The 23382-nt window shown below is 37.4% G+C and overlaps 1 protein-coding gene across 1 annotated transcript in view; it reads left to right on the forward strand.

The window, feature by feature from the left end:
* Positions 1-5513: 5513 nt before the first annotated feature.
* The window catches only part of LOC121941115 (uncharacterized), a 28803-nt gene continuing 10934 nt past the window's right edge, over positions 5514-23382 (forward strand). Inside the window, exons 1-10 of the mRNA XM_088077489.1 lie at positions 5514-5614; positions 7282-7386; positions 14386-14511; positions 15612-15767; positions 17058-17196; positions 19000-19169; positions 19598-19732; positions 20963-21148; positions 21276-21577; positions 23086-23228. Of these exons, the coding sequence (XP_087933615.1) occupies positions 7330-7386; positions 14386-14511; positions 15612-15767; positions 17058-17196; positions 19000-19169; positions 19598-19732; positions 20963-21148; positions 21276-21577; positions 23086-23228 (1414 nt within the window). The 5' untranslated portion in view covers positions 5514-5614; positions 7282-7329. The remainder of the gene's footprint in view (positions 5615-7281; positions 7387-14385; positions 14512-15611; positions 15768-17057; positions 17197-18999; positions 19170-19597; positions 19733-20962; positions 21149-21275; positions 21578-23085; positions 23229-23382) is intronic.

The raw sequence follows: 23382 nt of genomic DNA on the forward strand, positions 1-23382 counted from the left end.
GACATAAAAAATTTCCATGCGATAGTCTTGTCTGCCTCCTAAATAATAATGTTTTCTCTTTGCTGCTTTATTTTAAAAAAAACTGTGTTGAAAACTTGGCTTTATAATTTACTTTAAGTAACTTGCCATATATTAGAAAATTAAAAATGCTCAAAGTTTCTTCTATCATTCAAAACGCTATCACGCCACCACCCCTGTGATACAGCCAGTGCACCTGTCAGCAACTCGCAGGGTGTGATTCTGAACGGGGGAAACGCTGCTGGGACTTTAACTCTCGGTAGAACAAGAGCCAACAGAGTGATGAGGGGGAACCAGGAGGTGGGAATATGGACATTTTCTCATGGCCCAGGAGCAGTGATGGGTGTCAGGAAGAGTGGTCGCAGGATCAAGTCAGAGGGTGGAGCTGAGACATACCAGTGCAGTACTGGGACACGCACAAAGCGACACAGCATTGGAGGAGTAGCAGCCAGTGTTCAGACAGACAGGAGACAGAAGAAGAACTAGGTCGACAGCATCAGCAGAGACAGGTTTCATGGGCTAGAATTAATTCTGAAATCACAGCACCACCAGACATACCACCGCATGAAGCAGTCTTATAATCCTTTATTTCATTTTGGTACTCACACAGAAAGAGAAAAAAATAAGGTCTTACTGTATATAAAATCTCAGCTGTGTAGTCAGGATACTTTTTAGCCACACTTAAAATGCAGCTGTAGGGACACTCATTTGATTGATAGTTGTGAAACTGTATACAGGCATTCATGGATTACAGAGGATTCATTCTGTTGACTTTGGTGATCCTCTGTCTTTCCTCTGGGGATGGATGATATGTCAAAATTCAACAAAATAGGGATCATGTTTCTTTCACAATTAATTGGGGTATTTGTGATGTCATCATCAGGTAACATTTGAATTGGTCCAGTACTTTGGCCACATTCCCCTCAGCTGTACTTTGTGCTTAGTACTAACATGCCAAACTATGATGATGAAAATGGTTAAAAAAAAATTAACATCCACTTGTTAGCATTGTACTCATGAGCATGTTTCCATGCTGATGTTAACATTTAGCTCAAAGCACCACTGTGCCTCAGTGCAGCCTCAAAGAGCTGCTAGTATGGCTGGAGACTCGTCGGGCTTCTTAGACTGCAGGGAAAGTGACCCAAATCTTTTAATGCCTCTGCGCTGGTGATAAGCTTGGCCAGAGGTATTATGTTTTTGGGTTGTCTGTATGTACATCCCATTCTTGTAAAGTAACTGTGTCCACTTGGATTAATTTTTCAAAGTGCAGACTAACGGCACAGTAAGATGCACATTGTATACACAAAGATTTTTTTTCATTATATTATATTCAAGATTTGGATTTTTAGATCTTATACAGGCACACAAAATCTGACCATCACCTTTGTGTAAATGCATTTTCTTTTTAGTTAATGTCTTTTCTTTTGTAATTTTATGTATATGTTCATATGTAATGTGTATGTTAGTACAAAAATAGACCACTTCAGCTTCCAATGACAAACTGCACACTATACTAATATACCATTAGATGATTAAAACATTTTCAACAAACTCACCTTTAGTCCTACAACAGAGATCCTGTAATTAATTTCAGAGAACAGGACTTTTAATCTGAAAATCATCGAGGTTGTTATTGTTCACTGAACACTGAATTAAGTTCAGAACAAGAAGCATGAGCTTCACACAGTGCTCATGCTGCACTCATTAGCGTAGTGTAATTTGCTAATGATATGAAAGCATAACTCAAAAGTCAATTTTCAACTGAAGTTTAAAAAAGGTTTGTTATTGTCAGCTTGCCCTGATTCAGGAGCTTATCCTCTCAGCTTGTCAAACCTTTTAGGTTGCAGATAATTTTTCTCACACTCGATGGCAGTAGAGAGCTAAATGTTGATTGTCATGAATCTGGTGGAGCCACAAGTGCAGCAGAGTAAGTCTCAAACACCAGATGACAGCAGAGTGAAGCTTTTCTTTTTGTTTACTGCAGTATGTGAAACCGTCTCTGGTATGTTCAAATTCCAACACTGATTAGCACAAGGTAATGGATTTCATGACACTTTGCTCTCTAAAGGCTCATTGTTTAGAGCCACTTTAGTGCTCACAGGGTCTGATTGAGGGTTAATACTAATAATAACACATCGAAACAACAATATGTGTTAGGTTGTTGTAGGCTGTAAGTTTATGTATCCCAACATTAAAATACATGTTTCATAAAAAGGAGTTAAGCTGTTTATATGGGTTTAAGCATTTAATGAAATTGCTATACTGGTATTTCTAAAGATCATACAGTATGTTGTGGTTGTCATATAGTAGGCTTTGATTGTGCTGCAGTTGGGGAAAATATATTATTCCATTCAGTACTGCTGAGGGTTTACTCAGCATTTGATGCCTGTGTTTGGTTCAAACTTGTCTAATGACTTTGCAGTATTTCTGACAGTAATTTAGGCAGCAGCTCTGGCCTTTTGCCTTTAACCTGTCACTTCATGTTGCCTTTAAAACTCATTTTAAACTCTTTTGACAGCCAGAACTGAATTAAACGGATAAACTGCTAAATCATTTTCCACAGAGTGACTGGTACAGACACTTTGTTCTACAGCCTGTTCACGACCAAAATTTCAATAAAGAATTATGGAGCCACTGACTTATTTTTGAAACTGCTCATTTTATTTTGTGTGATTATTTTATAAAAGAAGAACTTTATTTAACTTTAAAAGTGTAAATCTCCAGTATATGAACAATTTTTAAATATTTCTACTGGCCTTTTTCCAAGCAGAAATTTGGACTTGTGAGGAAAAGCGAAGGTGTTGGTAATAAATTTAAATGTGTCAATACAATACCAGGATCCTGACACTAAATTACGATGTCTTCTTTTTTTATTTCTCACACCTGTGATTTTCTGTAAAAGAAATTTTTAAAAAAGGCCTAAAAATCTCATAATTCCTTGTGAGAGTCATATCACTACATATTTATTTTGAGACTTCTCTAGTATAATAATGTTCCCCAAACTTCTCCATGAATACCTCTAGTCCTGCATGTCTCCTGTCCCTGCTGCAACACAGCTGAACTGAACAAGCAGCTCGTTATCAAGCAGCTTCAGGTGTTCATAACAAGTTGATCAGTTGAATCAGCTGTGTTGGAGCAGGGAGATCGAAACCACGCAGGACAAATCATACCTGAGGACAGGTTTGGGAAATGCTGCATTAGTGAAATATATTTGTCAGGGTCCTGGCAGGCTCAAGGACACCTGGGGCACCTTCAGTCTCAAACATTTAGCACTCTTTTTCCACAGTTTCCAGACTGAACAACATGTTTTATCGAAATTGTGTGCAATGGCTTTAAGGTATGTTTTTTTCCTGTTTGCTGCAAGTTTCAGAGATATGCCCAATCAGCAGCAACGTGTTAAGTTGAATTTTGAGAAATCTGCTCACGTAAAAGTTAACAGTATCTAGTAATAAATTACTGAGAGTACACATTGATTTCAATTTTAATATTTTAGGGTATGTGAGCAAGTGAAAAATAATGAAAACAAAAGTTTGAAAAACAACATTTCTTTTAGCCAGAGCATATAGATGGAAGGAAATGAAAAAGCTTTACACTGAAGCTGGCATTACTTTGGGTTTCTAAATCATACCAATTTAAAAGCCAAATAGGCTGCTAGCAACAAGATAGATTATCATAGAAAAATTTAAAGCAACAAGCCAGAATGACATATCAGCGATTGGAGGAGTTGAGTTGGACTATTATTTAATTCACCTCCCAGTGAGCACACCACTAAGCACACCCACAGTATTACATAACCAACAGGTGGGTTTTGATCTGGCCAACAGTGACTTGTACCTTCAGTGAGGCGCGCGACACGTTTCTGTTGTTTGTAACTTGTGGCGACAGGTAATTAAGACATTCTCAAGTACTGTACTTAAGTTCAGTTTTGAGGTACTTGCACTGTATTTGAATATTTTAAGTTCTTGCTACTTTGTACATCTACATTTTGGAAGCCAATATTGTACTTTTACTTTTTTACAAATATAATCAATCAGCATAGTATTTATGATGTATTATATGGATGAAGATAGAACTTTATTGATCCCTTGTTGAAATTCACAAGCTACCCAGCAGTACATATAGTTAAATAAATTTTTTTTTTAAAAAAACAGTCCCACTTTTACCAGCTTCGAAAATGACTTTTTGTTCTTTGAATACATTTTGATGCAAATATGTTTGGACTTCTACTTTAATAAGATTTTCTACGCAGGACTACTACTTCACTTTTACTTAAAATCTGGGTACTTTTTCCACCACTGCTTGTGACAATATATCCCTTAGGTGACTGCAGACTCTTTTTCAGCTCAATATATTTGGAAACATTGAGGAGCACACTGGTTATAGTGGGATAAAGAAGCTGAGCAAGCTGGTTAAAGTGTGAAAGAGAGGCTGAATGAACTGGTTATTGAGCTCTTTCCATCCCTGCATAAATCTACATCTCTCTTCAGCCTTTAAAATCTTCATTGTCAACCAAGGTGTTAAATTGTAGACACAAAAATACCTACAACATGTATTGACAAATATGTTCTTTTGAAAGGATAGCTGAAGGATTTTTTTTTTTGCTGCCAGATGTTTGAATAGGCCCGTCATTCAAAACGGTCCACACCCAGAGTGTACTGGGAAAGGAGGATTATCCTCACAGCCCACCTGTACATGATCACAGCAGAAAACTGTCGTCTCCTGTTGTTAACAGTTAGCAAATGTGAATACTTAATCCTTGCTGAATAATAACTTCTGAATAAGTGATACAAGGTTTATAAGATGACTCATCAGTCTCTTTGAGCAGCTTTGCTCTTGGCTCTGTCGAGTGCCACGTGAGCTCCCCTGGCCTTCTGTTTCACTGGTCTTGTAAATGACAGGTAAAACCAATGGTTATTGCCAGGCAATTTCTAATAAAGCTGCCAGTCATACTGATTTATATTATCAGTGAGAATGTCAAAGAGGAAATAAATCATAGAGGAGCAGCTTAATGCACATGTGACTAAGATGGCTTTTAATTTGTATATTCTCTGTAAAAAAATTAAGGCACACAAAACATCAAACTGCACAGTTTCCTTGCCTTGATAATGTAAGTACTGCTGTGTGATTTTAAGACAAAATGTAACCATGTATTAATGCTGATCACACTTTTTAAGTTTTTATAATTAAAGAGGTGTGATATCCCAATCGCTGCCAATGGGAATGTGCATGCATACAAACTGCTTTTTGCCAATCGGCAAAAACAGTTTTCATCATCTGTCCTGTGGCTCATAAACAAAATTTCCCACAAGTTCTTGGGCAGGTCTTTGGAAGTTCTAAGGCTTTTTTAACATCAGCCACTCCTGTTACCTGTCAGCCAGTTGGCATGAGAATGCAACACACACTTGACCTCCATGCCAAACCTCAGCGTCCTAGGGCAAAATCTTTGGCTGCCAAAGTGTGGGGAAATTTCTGTGGACCAACCAACCATCTAACCGACTGACAAAACAAGGAACAGAGCTGCTGGTTGCGGCTTATAAATATTTTCTGTCTGAAAACCTACACTCAGTATGTGCATCAGCAGCAGAGCAGTGAGCAGGTAAGAATCTTAAGGCTATACCTGTCAGGCAGATTACTGTAAAACTGGAAAGCTGCAAACATGAAATGCATGTTTTGAATGTTGCAGCTACAAGAATATAAAAGAGGAATTCTTTTGTCAACGTGTCTTTAAGAATAAGATCATTTCAAAAGAGCCAGTCCAGTCCTGCTGGGCCATAAAAAGCACGTGATAATGCAGGAGAAGACAGAGCGAAGAATCTGAGGCAGTCTGAACTCATAAACTTTTTGAAAACATTTAAAAAACAATACGAAATCCAACAGATTTTTCTAAAGTTTGTTGTAAAGATAAACATTTCAATAAACATTATTCTCTTTAATTGTCAAAATGTAATTTGATGAACAAAAAAAAGCATACCACTTTAGTTTTTCAGATCGATTCCAGCCTCAGCCCTTTGCTGCATGTTGCCCCCTCTCTCTCTCCCCCTTTCACACTTGGGCTGTCCTATCAATTAAAGGCAAAAATGCCCCAAAAAATATCTTTTTTAAAAAAAAGCAAAAACAAAAGCTCTTCTTGCATATCTTAAAAATGTATTTTATTTGTGTAGCACTTTTGTCATAAATTAAACTTTAAAGGTGCCGTATGTAATTCTGTTAAGACTGCACCTTTAAATTATGTTGACTACATAATTGCTGTGGACGAAAATTAAATGTTTCATTGCAACATCGGCTACAAAAACCCAACATTTATTTGTTGAAATTTGTATTACCAGTTCAATTCTGTAATAATGTGAGAATTTAGTTCTGTAATACCATTTGAATATAATTTGTAACATTATGCATCAAACCATTACATCACGGCTGGTGGTGACCCAGTTCACTAAAGTGAGCTGGCGTTAGCCCTCTTCTGTACAGTAACATTAAACCTTTGACCTTCTGGATCAGCATCATTCTTCCTGTGTTACGTCCAGATGCCTTTTACATGTATTTAAACCTTTGCAGGGGAAAATTTTCCAGATATGTTTCCATATATTTTTACCCATTAATACTGCATTTTTTTCAGAATAATATTTTTATTAGAGTTATAAAGCAAATTTCTGGGTAATTTCCCTGTTTGTTTATTTTTCTTTACTGGTTTTGTTTTTATTTTGCTAATTTTTAGGTATTTTTTTTTTAAGTTGCTCATTGCCTTATATAGTGAGTTTGGACACAGTCATGAGTCTCACTCCCAGGTCATCAAATACCAACCAACCCACCAACCCAAAGCACTAGTGTAAGTAACCAGGGAATGAGACTTAACAATCAGCTATCTTTCTCCAGAGTTACTGGATGATTCAGTTCTTTAGAAAACCAACTGCAGAGGAATCAAATATATATTTTCAGAAAAAAACGCGGCAAAATGATTTCATGGGGGTGTTTTTACAGTGTGCTCTACCTGTCTGTCCTCGTCAGCATCAAGTGCTCAACCCTGAGGCTTTACTGTAGCCTCTCAAAACTATAGCAGTGAGCAGACACACCTTTGAGAAACATGCATGTAAGTGACAGTTGAAGCTGTATAAGCATGCATGAAGCGAGGGGAGGGAGGAAGGAGGAGGGGGCTGCACATCCAGGACTGGTCGTAGGTGTGTCGTCAGGGGGACGGAGCTTACACAGGTGTGTCTCTTAAAGATATTATTCAAGTCTCATCAGCTTTTATTCTGTCCTGACCAGCGCCCGTAGAGAGGACAGGTTGGCATATGCTGTGGCTTCCCTGCACTCATGGCTCGGCTCTCCCTCGCAGAAGTGGGTCTGCTGCTTCTGTTAGCGCTGGCTTTGGTGAGTATTCACCCTGAAGCTACTCATAATATTTACCTTGATTCAGCAGGGCATGCTGCGGGCCATGATGGAACCTGTTGTTACGGGAGTGTTTAATTTTTCAAGTGGACTAAATTGCACTTGTAATCACTGGTTATAATGCTCAACTTTAATTGTTTTTTGGCGCCATGCACTGCTGCAATCATGCACATTGGAAAATATTTACAGCACCCTAATACTCATAAAAATAAAATGCTGCATCACTAAATAATTTATTGGTTGACAGTTACCTTTATCATTATTTTCTATCTCTCTCTGTACTGTAACTGCAGTGTGCAGCAGTCATAAGCTGCTCTATCACTTCATGTCAGCTTGTTTTATTAAGGCTGCTAATAACACTAAGGTGAAGCTGCTCTTTTGTGACATGTCTCAACAATAATGTGCTGGGGAGATTTAGAGATGCAGTCTGTCAGAATGGCTTCTGAAAAACTGCTGGAATGTAGGGTTTACACTGCGGGATGTAATCTCACTTAAGTTTAGAACAGAGTGTACTGTATAGCCTATTTGTATTGAATACTCCTGCAAAACTCAGAAATTAACCTCAATTAGCGTAAGAATAAGGTGTAAATAATAGCGGTAATGTGTTTCACAGACAGTAACTTTTGTTGATTGGTTATAACATTAGGCTACATGTTTTTTTATTGATATTATACTGGCATAGATTGACCTCTGCGCATGCTGTGTCCTCTGTTGGCCTTGCTTATGCACAGCATACCGTCTTTGACGGACAATCAGGAATCATGATTTAGTCTGACATTCAAACATGTATATAAAAAGGAAATTTTTTGTCAATGCAGGTTGGTTGTTCGGAAATACAAAGAATATATGTGATGATAAGGGAGTAAAATAAGAAAATGCTTAAATGTAAGGCCTGTGCTGCCTCCTATACATATATGGTACTCAATGTGCAAAATCAGTTAATCCAATAATTAGAACAAGACACAAAAATTTAGAGATTTTTTTTGTGTGTGTGTGTGTGTGTGTGTGTGTGTGTGTGTGTGTGTGTGTGTGTGTGTGTGTGTGTGTGTGTGTGTGCTATGTATGCATTTGACTGAAAGCAGTGTTTGTCCACAGGCCAGTAAAACTTTGTTTTTTAGTTTCCAATTTAATAAATGGAGAACTTGGATGAATTGCATTCTCACATCTGGGAACCTAGAAACAGTGAAACATCCGGTGACTTTTAAGGATAGTGCCTGTGTGCGTGCCTGTGTGCAGTTTTGTGGTTCACTTAATCCCACTCAAAAGTTGGCGTGTTTTGCTGCTTGCGACGTGCTTAAGTCTCTCAAAAAGCTATTTAAGATATTAATTCTGTCACATTGCAAGCTCCTAACATCTGCATTCTCACACCCTCGCTGCTTTATTACCAGCTGGGGGATTAGGGTTAAGGTATCTTTAATTGTTACTGTCTTTGTTATGGAGCAAAAATGTCTTCTAACCTAAAATATAATATATATAATAACCTATATAAATAAAGGATTTTATTCACTTATTTGCATGTTCAGTATAAATGTTTAAAAGACACAATTTATTACTTTTTTTAACAAAACTTGCAAAAAGTCTTGATGAATTTGATAGTTTAGTCCACTTCCCCCAGTTGGAGGTCAAAGTCACTCTCTTATAATATAACATTTTCACTACATTTATCAAAATGCTGCTTAAGTACACCTGAAGAGATTACATAGTGAAAGAGAAATACTAGAAATGATGTCAGAAAAAGAGTAGAGAGTGTGGAATTTGCTTTCCCTTTTCGTGTAGTGACAAAGGATTTATGAAGTTACATGTTTTTCTGGTTTAACATGTCAGCAAATTTAAACACACCGTCCCTTTTCAACAATGAACAACAAACTCTTAAGTTTGAGGATGAGAAGTATATAGCAGTTGTGAAAATTGTACATTTAGGTACAAAGTAAGCAGCCTACTGTCATTATCAATTCTGGACGTAAAAAAGAGCTGAGATGTATAGAAAACATTTTCATAGAAAAACAAAATCATAAGTTACACTTGGTAAATAATCTGTTGGTTCTGTTTGAGTGTCAGACATGGCATTGTTCTATTATCAGTATTTTAAATTTGAAAAGTGAGTCAAACAGTGATCTAAAATATGAATGTATATTGTATAATTTTTAACATTATTTTAAAATCCCCATTTTACTTTCCAGACAAAAAAACCCAAACAAATCAGACAAAGGGATAAAACAGTCAGCACATGTTATAAAACTTTAACTGTATAGGATCATCAGCAGAAGAGAATGACAGGCAGAAATAAACACATCCTCATGCAGCTCTGTTGTATCATAATGTAATAAAAGTAATGTACTTCAGCTAAACAAATCAATTCAGATGCCTCAAACAATTCTGAGAAGAACAAATGCTTATTTTTCCCATCAGATATTTGAACTTGTCATGAAAGCACAGGTGTAACTAATAACACTGACAATGGCTCAAGTGTTCCTGTCATTTTATCATTACTGTCATTCATCAACCTGTCAGCTATAAAATGGGTGTATTAAAACTAAAGACATTTACACGCCCTTCATGAAAGGTTTTTAACTTTTGATATGAATATGAAACCCCCAAAGTTACTTTATAATTTCTGAAGTCTTAAAGTTCTATTGTTCTAAATTTTTTCTCTGAAATCTTTTATGTGTAGATGTGTGACCCTGCAAAATAATCTTTGTGGAAGTTATCTGCAATAAAGAAGTCACAATTCCACTGTCATCATGGAGCGAGGCCCAAACTGTCAGGGCCACCCCTGGCCCTCACTTGCAAAATGTCAATCAACTTAACATGCATTGACCCGGAGGAGACTCAAAATTACTGCAAAGGGATACAAAAGATGGCAAAGTGACACAAAAAACTACAAAACAGGCAAAACAACCACAAAGAGACACAAAATTACCTCAATAAAGCACAAACTTAATTTAATTTTTTTTTTTTTTAATACTACACAAGACACAACATGACCAAAAAAGAGCATACAATTACTTCAGATAGCCACATACTTACTTTTATTTATTCTATTTATTTTTCTAAACTACATAGGATACAAAGCAAACACAAGCAGTCCCAATTTGTCTCTACAATGTTTTGTCTTGTCCCAATTTGTCTCTACAAAGTCTTGTCTTTTGTCTCTACAAAGAGAGACAAAATAGCCTCATAGAGACCATAATGAAGACAGAAGATACAAATCAACCACAAGGAGACACAAAGTAACCCCAAAGAAACACAGAATTACCTCAAAGCGACCCCACATTACTTCAGTGACCCAAAAAACACAAAATGACATCTCAAAGAGACACAAAACAACCGTGCAGAGAGACAAAACCCCAAAAAGATGCATAAGGTGGTAGGGCTCTTTGCATATTTCTGCCCAAGGGCCAATTGTCTCCATCTGTCCATAATTGTCAGAAATCATTTAATCCTGATGAGTTATTTGCAAAGTCCAATTTAGCCAGTAGGGATGCTAGCATTGTTGACATGTTTTTAATCTGAGGGAGTGTTTTGTTGAGAGTTTCTCCAAATTAAGGGTTCATCCCAAACACTACATCTACATCCAGATCACCCCGCCCATGCAGTGTTAAATGAAGTAGCTAACAGAACATTTACTGCCTGGTTGAGCACATTGTGCAGGGCCATTATCCACTATCTAATGATTGCACCAATTTACTGTTGTCACACTACAGACAAGTGTTGAACATGACAGCACCAGCAGCTCCATCAACAACAGTCATGATGCCAGGCTCCTGGTGACACACACACACACACACACACACACACGCACACACACACACACGCACACACACACACTGTTACTGCACAGCCAAGAATCCAACTCACACGTTCTTAACCATTACTCCATGTTGGCACAGGAACATTGTTTTTATCTTCACAGTGTGAACAGGTGCCGAATGCCAAACATTATTTACATTCAGTGCATGGTGTGCTCCCTGCTCATGTTTAGGAGCAGGACCACACCTAAGACTCACCTCTTTCTCTCCTCCAGCACGCACTCTAAAGCAAGATCACACAAGATTACATGTGCATTCACAATCAGTCTGTTTAAAGTGTAATGTATTTATAATATATAATTAGCACAACTGATAGTTAACATTTTGTCTGGACTATTTGTTTGTGTATACATAAATTATATCAGCTGCTATCATTAATGGAGGAACAATCTGACTTAATGTTGTTTTTCAAGGACTCATGTCAACAAGTAAAAAAGTGCATTTATTAAATACAATTAAGTATAACTTCACATTGCCAAAGCAGTACTGTCAAGCATACTTAGGCGTATTCAAGAGTTAATAAAGTTAACATAGAGCATCATTTAAAGACATAGTATAAAATCAGTAGGTCTAAAATAGCACTGCACTGATTTCCCACATGAATATAAGTTCACAATATAATGTTCTCCATGGCTCTGCAGGAGGAAACAAAAGTCAAAGAAAATATCTCATTAGTTATTGGTGCTTGGCTCATCACAGGAACTCAAAGGCAAGATCTCAGTCAGGCTCTAGAGGTCACACAACTTTCAAGAAAATACTAAATTACATGAATACTACTTTAGATATAGAAATGTATTGTAAATATGATTAAATTATATCTTTAGATACGACCACACATTTGTTTATTTTCATTAAGTAGCAACCTGAAAAAGATCAAAGAAAAAATTAAGCACATGCGGAAGTGCTAAAAACAGCAGTTCATTAAATAGCCACTTGAGTCTGGCTCCAAAGGAGAGTCAATCCCTGCAGACCCTCATGTTAAAATACCAAAATTAAAGCTGAAACCTATGCACATTTCAGGGCAATGTTGCTTGAGTGACAGGCAGTCTGCAAGGCGTCCTACCACTCTCTACAGTCTGTGAGTCAGTTTCTATACTCACTCCTCCACAAGGCCAACCTGCTGTCCAAATATGCTCACTATGGCATACCAATATGGCGACAGCCAAAATACCAAACTTGAGGCTTCAAAACTACCGTCCACAAATCAGTTGGTGACAGATACATTAACCTATTCAAATCCCCCGTCCATTCCAATAGATATGATGTCTAGGATGTCTATTATCTATTATTACTATAAACTAGCTCTGCCCAAATACACAGACTTTTTTGATCAGATGTCTATAAGCCAATCACCATGTTCCAGATCATCTAAAGTGGAATGCAGTAGAGCCATATTCCCTTTTTTAACAAGCTTGGCCGACCAAGAGGAAAGGAGGAAGCGCAAGGCACATTTCAGTTTATTAATCATATTGATAAAGTACGCAATTTATGTTTAAACTGTTTTCATACTTAACACGAGGTGTTATATTACCGCTGCTGTCAGGTGCAAACCAAATCTCCAAAACTGCTATTTTTCAGGAATTTAAAAAAAAACTATGTGTTTTTAAAAGGATCCAATGGAGATATAAAGTTTAGTCACAAGCTTTTTTAAAATGCATTTTATTGGTTAGGAAATGGTAAGAAAAACAAAAACAATCTGATAGACGTAGAGGGGGACCAATAGGGTTAATTTATGGGAAAATAAATGAAAATTGTGTAATGCGGAGATACAAGGTTTGCACCCAACAACAACATTATGCATGTCAAATACTCAGCTTACATAACATAGACACATAGCTTTTACTCACTGGTATCAATGGAAATTGGGGAAGTACAGTTTAAACAGGGAAATACTGTAAATTGCTAATGATTTATTCTTTTAATGTAGAAATCCACTATTACAGTATTTTTCTGTGTTTGGAGCATAGTTGGGTCCTGAACAGTTTAACACAGGATTGTTGTGGAACTTAAAATGTTAACTGTATTGGTAACACTCTTTGTACACCATTTAATAATTAATGATATTAACAGTAAAACAAAAACCAAAGTACTGGTATACGATTCCTTAACTCTCATATCGATATAGTTTTAACTAACCAATATACCTCAACAGCATAATGGAGCTCCTGAAATTTAGTTATGGCCTTTTAGGGGTTTTTTTTTTTGGTGCGTGGGTTTTTTTCTTTTTCTTTTGAAATTTTACTTTAAATTTTTAACTGCCACTCTATTACATACTAATACCACGAACAACAGCTTGATATTTTATTCAAATTAAACACAGTCAAAAGGTCCAGTCCACTCCTTCTTTCTACTAATAGCATCCACATGTTGTTATTTCACCCTTGGCCTTTTTTGGCCATGCATTTCTTTACCTGCTCCAACCTGACTGTCTTTGTTCCAAAAGATAAAATTACCTTTCCAGCAAACTCTCATGGTGGTCCTGGGCCACCAGCCAAGCACATACCTGCTCACCCTTTTTCCATAACCGATTTGTTAATATCTTAACATGTTTATACAAGTACATGTACTATATCAATCTCTCATATGTGTCCCCCCCAAGATTTTTTATGGCCCTGTCTGCGCCCCCAATAAAAAAATTCTGAAGCCATCGAAGCTTATAACATATCCCCAAAAAGCAGTTCACATGATATCCTACGAATTAGCACCCCTCTATGTAAGTTACATACATAATGAAAAGAAATGCACTTAACATAAAAATAGGGGGGTTGGGTTTGGGCAAGTTAACTTGCTGTGGTTAAGTTTAGGAAAAGAAACATGGTAACATAACTTAAAATGACTGCAAATTCACTGAGTGTGAGCACAGTTCCAAACACTGGTCTCATAGGGAAAGTCCAATGTTTCGTGACTGCTCCCTTCTTTACTCCTGTAAGCACATTGGTCATGTGTTTTGGTGCACTGTTTTTCATAGATTATATAGTCTGTAAAATTATTTTGACTAATGATGTATGTACATATGTACCACATTTTTTTCTGTCTTTCAAGAAGCTACTAGTTTCCCTTAATTTCAGTAGGAAAAACCTCTTGCATAGCCAATTTGGTGTCTACACACTGTTTCGCTCACTGTGGTCTCCAAAGAGGCAAACTAAATTGTACATCTGCTGTTTGCTTTCAGATGCTTGGTGCTGAGGCAGGTGAGAAGAGACAGCGTACACTAAGGAGGAAGAAGAGAGAGTGGATCATTCCTCCTGCCAAGCTGGAGGAGAATGTTGACTACACGAATAAAAAATACATTGCCAAGGTCATTGGGCCTATGCCTATATCTCCCACAATTAGCATATGGTGGCATCAAAATTTGTCAAGGAAATTGGTTAAGTGCCTGGATAGATGAGCTTCAGAGTTCTCAAAAACATCGAGGAGAGAACTGGTTTCCGTCACGTCATTGACTGGTCTGCCACACAATCTTGCAGTGAATGAACCTGTTTCCACTTGTCATTTGAGTCGGTTTCGCTCCTCACCTGTACCACTATAGAGAATTTGGCCCTTGGCTGATGGCTGATATAAAGCACAATGCTGTTTTTTCATCTGCTGTGATAAGTAGTACATCGCCAGAGAGTGAGACATATTAAATGTAAAAGGTTTGTTTATTGCAGATAAAAAGGAAAAAAATAAAAAAAAAAACACGTTGGGGCGTGTAAAGCCTGACTAAATGGTCTGGTATCACAACAATGGAAAACGTGGGGAAATTAACAATTAGCAAAGTAGCCCATCATGCAGGACTAAAGCCATTGTTTTGCTGCTGCATTCTCTTCAATCACTATTAGTTGTTTTACTTTGTTTTGCTCCACTCTTAAAACCCCAATACAACCAATATGTTGGCACAGCTACACATCAGTGTCAACTTAAAGTCACATTTGATTCAGGCAGATACACTGTAAGACTTTTTCAGTGGCACCAACTCAAATCATGCTGCGTTGATTTGCATTGTCATTATCGGTTTAAACGCGATGAGTTGTGCTAAATTGCACCCGACATTAACCTGCGTTAGGCCAAAGCTTGCTTGACTGCCTACCAGTAGGTTACCATGACAGCGTATAGGCTTAGTCATCATTCAGGGACGATTCAGCAACATGTTTAAATAGTTTAGTGGCCATGTTTGACAGTTATCCCAGTTCTGTTTTTCAGGCAATAAGAAGTGCTGCTTCTGTTTATTCTTGCAATATGTTGTACTTTTTTGTGTTCAAAGCCAACGCATTGCATGTTTTCGATAAGATTTAATATGTGATCATTTATCTGACATTTGGATCTTGAACTGAATATGTTTTAACTTAACACTAAACAAGTAATAATCATACTAGTGCTCACAAGTTATTGAATTATCTGTCTGTGTTTTGTTGTCAGATTCGGTCTGACAAAGACATAAATTCAACGGTGGCGTATCATCTCTCTGGAGAAGGAGCTGACAAAGAACCCTTCCGCCTCTTTGTGGTGGACGCTGTCACCGGGTTTGTGCGCATCACTGGTATTCTGGACCGGGAGAAAAAAGCAGTCTACGATGTAAGTCTTTCTTTAAATAAGTTGTACTGTACTGTATGAACTGAAACCTGTTGAAGACTTGTGGCAGAATGGGCTCAGTTTCCCTCAGTCACAAGACTTTATTGAAATATATATGCTTCCCCGCACACATATTTGTGCATCTCAAAGACAATGTGTTGTTAATGAATTTGTTTCAGCTCACATATATTTTATGCTTCAAAGAAAACTGGTGTGATTTCATGGGAGCATAGGCAATGAGCAACTTAATAAGAAATTTTCCACAAATTGCTAGAAATTTGTGAAATTAGTCAAGTCAATTGTAATTATATCACAATTCATAACTTCATAACATATGACATCCCACTATCCTTGGGCCCTCACAGCAGCAGAAGAGAAAATTCTCCCCCCCAAAAACCTTTACACAGGGGAAAAAATGGTAGAAACCTCAGGAAGGGCAACTGAAGAGGGATTCCTCTTCCGAGATGGATAGATGTACACAATTTAGAAAATAGGCTTTAAAAAGCAAGGGAAAACTATATTATAATTGTCATAATTAAATATGTATTATTATGTTACATAATTGTCATTTTTCCAAACACCTTTTTCCAGGTTGTTTCCTTAAAAAAAAAATCTTTTCAGATAATTTTCTTGCACTTTTTTTCTAATTTCTTGCAAATTTTGAGGTCATTTCTTCTTTTCTTACTCATTGCATTCATCCCATGTTTTTGAGATAAATTTTGAAAGAAAGGTTTCAAAGGTTAAATATCTGCTGACAAATCTACAAGTTAAAGTGAATATGTCAGTTGTGCTTGGTGTATCCAAACCAGAAATGGGCTTAAACTATTTGAGGGGGTCCAGGTTGAACCATGCGAAATATATCATTTGTTATAATATTTTTTTTTTACAAGTGACCTCAGGCTCCATATTGCATGCTATATCGTTATTAGAAATCTATTTTTTTAATACATTTAACTGTGTGTCATTCAGATAATGGTATGGATAATGGACTTGCACTTGTATACCTCCTTTCTAGTCTTCCAAACTCTCAAAGCACTTATACACTACATCCTTTACATGCTACTCAGTTTCTAAACATTCACACACTCACTGAACCCCACATTGCTTCTGATGGCACAGCCATGCTGTATGAGATGTACCTGAAAGTTTAGGAATACATCTAGGAAGGAGATATTGAATTGTTTTTCAAAATTCCCCCGCGTGTTTTGCATCTAGAAATATGAATGTGTAACTGGCTTTCTGTTTTGCTCCATTTTGCCAACCGACTAAGCTTGTCCCATATTTTATGTAAAGCTAACAGGGAAGGCTAAATACTTGGATGGGAGCTTAGCAGAGACGGACATCCCACTGAAAGTCATAGTCTTGGACCAGAATGACAACACACCTTCTTTTGAGCTGCAGAGCGGCAACATCACAGAGGCAAGCAAAAAAGGTATTGCCAGACATTAAACATCTATTTAAACATCTATTTCTCCATTAGCCACTTTTTGGATCCAGATTTAATTGTTAGCTGCAACACACTATAAAATATGACAAGTTGCTCTTACTTAAAGTAATCTTGGACACTGAAAAGCTAAAATACATATAACTATTCTTATTTCATGTTAACTTTAAAATTAAGTTTACCTGAAATTCAGCTGAATTACCTTAATTTTGTGAAATTGTTGCAACTTAAAAATGACAAGTGGAATTACCTTGTTTTTTCCAAGTGTTACCACCTTCAGTACACCAAGTTTGTCTGACTTAATTTGATCATGGCAAAGAGGATTTTGCCAGTGATGAAGTTGGGAGAGCTTTGAGTTCTGTTTTGTTAACATGTTAAAGAAAATTACAAACATAACTGACTAGCATGATAATGGCAGAATACAAATATACAGTACAGTGTACTTGGTTTATGGAAGTTGTTAAAACTTAGAAAGATTGATTTCATTAAACTTGTCATTTTTAAGTTGCAACAACTTCACAAAATGTATAATATAGGTCTAAATTTTAAGTAAACTTAACAATTAGATATAAAGTTAGCATAACTGAAGATGGATAGTTATATTATTTTTTAAGGCAATCAATTCCCTAGAATTTCTTTTTAAAAGTAAAATCAACTTGTCGGATTATACAGAGCATAGAGCATAGAGATCATGATGGCTGGTGATTTTCTGGGGTTTTTTCTTACCTGTTTGTCTGTGTGTGTCATCACAGCAAAATTTGTCCTACTGGCAACATTTGTAGCAGGAACTACCAGAGAAGCTGATTTGAGCACTTCGCCAACTGTTCATATGTCTCTCTGTCTTTAAACCGATGCAGATTGCGATCAAAAGTTAAGTTCAAAGATAAGTGTGGTGTAAGTAAGGCTACCAGAAGTAGGGATGTAGGAGGTAGGGGAGGAGCCATTTCCAAAATTCAGTATCATTTTTTACTGTTTGGAATGCAAAACTGTGAAGGTGAATATCTCAAAATCACTCAGAACAAAGATAAAACCTCGTAATTCTAAGATTAGCTTAAAGCACAATTTTTTATAGAAAGCTACTTTTGGACTCAGTGGTGAATAAAGGAGTAGTAGGATGATATAAGTGGGATTTCAAAGGGGATGATAGTTGGGTTGATCAAAGCGTTTGACTTCATCACCACATCATTTTTTACATAAACAATGCGAGCAAACTCCTCTTAATCAGAAACATGCAATTTTGCTGAAGCTACATGGCTGGACTTAATAATAACAAATGTCTGCTAGCTCATAACCCTTTATTTCTGGTCAATACATCACATGAAAGGTAGTGCAGTCATGGCTATAGGGATGTATGGCATCACTTTATCTTGAAAAATGATTGCATAAATACAATTTCTCTCTCTCTCTCACACTCACACACACACACACACACACGCAGTCTGTGTCTCTGTCACTGTCTTGGTCCTTAGTCCAAACAACTGCAAAACTATTATTCTGAAAGTTTGTGGGTTTGGTTAGGGGGTTGGGCAACCTTTATTTTAAGTACAGCTGAAACAATTCCTGTCTTTTATCAATGAAATGCTGCTTGTTTCTTATGTTAATGCAGGAACAGGTGATAATGTTTTATTTTTTCACATGCTTTTTTGAACAAATCATTTTATTGTTATTTTTCTACTCAAAAATATTTTAGATTATTACATATTTATTACACAATGATAGTCAATCTATCTATCTAGATAAACACAGTCTAAATGTATTGTATGTGTTGTGTATTGTTGTGATCCACTGCAGGGTCCTATATCATGCAAATCGTGGGTAAAGATGATGACCAAGCGGGAACACCTAATTCAGAGATCTCCTACAGCATTGTCAGTCAGCACCCAGCAGGCAAAGGTCAAATGTTTAGTATGGACAGCAAAACGGGCAAACTGTACGTCATGGAGAACACACTGGACAGAGAGGTGAGTGCTGCTACCTGCACATAAAACACATTCCACATATGCTGCAATATTTTTGTGCTTCACAAGTTATCGTTTTCACTCTGAACTATCTGACAGGGGAGATGGATGACAGATAAAATGCTTTGTCTTGAGTTATCCAGTCATTCAGGTTATTGGTAATTCCATCATTTAAAGCATGCACAACATCCAACTTTTAGAAAGATGTAGTCAACCGATTCCCTTGAGCTATGGTCCCCGGTAGATGACAGTTACCAGCTCGTCACACACTTGGAATGGTGACATGACAAGAAAACAGCTGTGCTATTTTGCCCCAAGATACTCTCTCATACTGTGAAGACACTGTTGTTGAACTTGTGTAATTTTAGCCAACACCTGCAAGGTGTGCTTCATCCAGTAACAGAAGGATGTGTTTGTTTTTCTTCCAACAGACTTGTGACTCCTACACACTGGTTGTGCAGGGGGCTGATTTGGGAGGGGCAGCAGGGGGGAGAACAGGGACAGGAACGGTTGTGATCAAGGTCCTGGACATCAATGACAACCCACCCACTCTGGAAAAAACTGCGGTGAGCAATATGGCATATAGTACATGCAGTAGCCACAGTTTAGCTCAGGAACTTAAATCAGGTCATGAGAGAGCGACAACAGATGAAAGAGCGATATGATGTGCAACATAAATCAATCAAATATATCCCATTTTCCCTTAATCTCTTTTTTCCTATTTTTTAACACTTTCTGTTAGCTTGTGGGTAGTATGTACATCAAAGTAGCTCTCATTTGCATGGAGAGAGTTATTTTGGACACCGCTCCTTTATCCTTGTTCCACAAGTTTGCATCATGTCTACTTCCTGTTGTCCATGATAAACAGATCATACAAGAGCATGAGCTCAGCCTGCGTGGTGTTGACTGACAGCTTTGACCTTCAAGGAATAGCAAAAGCTAAAGGAAGTAATATAAAGAAAAATAAAGGGAAATAAATAAATCACATTAATTAGAAAAAAGAAATCAGAAAAAAATATGGATGTGCAAAAATAAATATAACATCCACTTCATTAAATACTATAACACCACTGATGCATAAGACATAAGGACAAAGGCTGTGTTAGGATTGGGAAAATACTAAACTATCAAAATGCTGCTTGGCTGATGGACCTAACAAAAAATAGATGCCATAAGTCATTTTAATCAGTTCATAATGCTATCTTACATTGGTGACACCACAGTTTTTTTTTTCTCACCACCACTACCTTTAATTCAGGAAAAAAATGATAAATTAGTTTATGTCCCTTCTTCTGTGTGTTGATGTAGTATCAACAAGTCTAAAAAGAAACTCTCAGTTTGAACTGAACCAAAAGAGCAATATCACTATGTGGGACTGCTTCAGATATTTGAGAATAAATGTTTATTTTTGTTCTGGCAACAGTATGAGCAATAAAAGTCAAGTCTCAAAGGTCTTTTAAGCTGCCTGTCAGGTCATAATTCTGCAAATGAGGCTGCAGGTGTCATCACGTGACTAAGGTCATATGATAACAAATAGTCGAACATGGGGAGAGATCATGACCACTGTCTGTCTGGCCTCCTTAACCTTTCTCCATGGCCTCCTGGTCGATGGCCTCTTCAGAATGAATACTGTGTGTGGTTTTGGACCGGTGTTTGCACACTGTTGATGTCATCTGTTTCCAGTTTATTCACAGAAAGACTAGAACAGATGCAAACACAGAACTGACATCTGAAGTATTTCAGCAAACAATTTTCACTACAGATTGCCTGTTTTGAATGCCATGTTCTGTTTGCAGTACACTGTTTCAGTGAATGAAAATGTCGCTGGCGTAGTCTTGATGAGACTTAAAGCTCTGGACAAAGACCTCGAATACACAGACAACTGGGAGGCTGTCTTTAAGATCATCACAGGAAATGAAAATAATTTCTTCTCCATTGAGACGGACAAGAAAACCAATGAGGGTGTCCTGAAGCTGATCAAGGTCATTATGTTATTTTAAATATTTTTATGTGTTTTTTTTACTATTATCATTATTTTATGTGCTTTTTGTAACCTGTGTTGGGTGGGTCTATAACAGTTTTTTTCTGCTTCTAATCTCCCATTGACAGCCTCTGGATTTTGAAGAACTCCAGAAACTCAAGCTTGGCCTGGTCATTGAGAATGTAGCTGCTTTGGTGAACAGTGGCCATGGAGAGATGAATGTAGATGTCTCTAATCAAAAGCAAAATGCAGCTTTAGAAAGCTATTCCATTCTGATATCAGTGAACAATGTACCGGAGGCACCAGCATTTAAGCCTGAAACAACGGTTGTTTCTGTATCAGAAGATCCAAAAAACATGCCTGTGGATGGTGTGGTCACAACATTCACTGCTATCGATCCTGACACAGGACTACAAGCTAAAGATGTCAGGTTAGTCAAACTGCAGTGAGCATAAGAAGCCTCTCTACAGCCAAACTAGTAGCAGTGAGGCTATACTTAGGAACATTATGTAATGTGTATAATAAGGTTGACCATATTCACCATCTTAGTTTAGCACACTATGCTAACATTTACTAAAAAGCACTTAATACAAAGTACAGCTCAGGCTGAGGAGCACATCATCAGTTGTGCAGGTGTTTTAAAAGTGTTTATTTGATCTTAAATCAATGTATTGGACTCATTGACATAATGTCTTTAATATATGAATGAATGCTGATGATGATGACCCAATAATATTCAAGCACAAAGTGTATCAAAGCAGCAAACGTAGCCACAGTGACATCAACCATTGCTTCGAGCCTTGAGTTTGGCATTTTGGTCGTTGTCATCTTAGATTTTTGGAGCCAGAAATTACCATACTTGGACAAGAGGGTCAAGCAGACTGATGCGGTGTCAATGATGCATTTCTACGCATCTATCCAAAATGATAGGTCACCATGGTGGTGACTTGTTTGTCAATAAGACATGTTTATTCATCCAAAGCAGCGGAAACGGCAGCGATATGATAATTTTTACAATGCACTTAAATGTCAAGTTGGACCTGAATTAATCAAAAACACTTCTATAAAAGGTTGTGTGGGGGTTTAGTTACTCTTTAACGTTACTGGGCTTTGATTTGCAGGAGGTTTGAGACACTTTGGCATTGGCTTCACTTTTTAGACCAGGCGGCTCTGTTCATTTTCTGTTTTACACAGTCTATGTTTTTAAAACATTTTACTCAAGACTAAAACTATTAACCTCACGGCAGCACTATATCAACAAGTCAGTGGATTAGAAAGTTAGAGAGACAAAAATGAACAAAAATTGCATGACAATGTATTTAATAGGTGCTAAGATATGTTGGCGTGGACCAAGGTTGTTGACCAGCCAACTGGTGCAGCCAATTCTCACTCCAAACTCACCAAATAGTGCCGCTCTGTCAGTGCTTGGGTGACGCCAAAAGCATGGCAGATGGTCAGATGGCATCGGCGCATGATAATGCAACGCACAGGGTGAGGTTCAAGTGTGTGTGATATCGCAAAGAGTAGGTTGTTTGTTTAAAACCACAACGGCAGCTCCTAAAGAGGTTAGCAAAGATGCTGCAATTGCATCAGTTAAATCAGTCCTCAAATGGCTTATCCAATCAACAAGTTTTGGAATATTAGTACCTGACCTTTCCCGAACAGTTTCTGATGACAGCTTCTCAGGTGGCTCTGTGACTGTGTCTGTGGCTCTTTTGGTTCCCCACTGTCCATTCTCAATGAGGGATACAGCTAATCATCCCTTAGTTTTAGCTACATCCTTACAGACATGAGAGTCTCACTTGACTCTCAGCAAGAAAGAGATGAAGTGTTTTCCCCAAATTTTGACCTGTTTCTATAACAAAATCATTACTTTAATTGAAAAGTTTACTGTATCGTGTGTTTTTGTCCTTTTCTTACATATTTGTTGTGCTCCAGTTATGCCAAAGCCTATGATCCTGACAACTGGTTTACCATCGATGAAGAAACAGCTGAGATTAAACTCAACAAGGTACCAGACAGAGAGTCACCATTCTTGGAGAAGGGCACCTACATTGCCAAGATTCTGGCCATAACCAAAGGTAATCACGCTTCATAATCGTGTAAGATTATCATCAGTAAAAAAGGCTTCATTTCAAGCTTCTTGCCAGATTTCTGTTCAAACAGACTCAGCCCTCCCAGCAGACAGATTCTCTAATTAATTCAACGCTTCACTTCTTTGAAATGATTTATCAC

Source organism: Plectropomus leopardus, chromosome 5 (assembly GCF_026936395.1).
Source record: "Plectropomus leopardus strain MGB_pleo_1.0 chromosome 5, ASM2693639v1, whole genome shotgun sequence".
NCBI classification, from domain to species: domain Eukaryota; kingdom Metazoa; phylum Chordata; class Actinopteri; order Perciformes; family Serranidae; genus Plectropomus; species Plectropomus leopardus.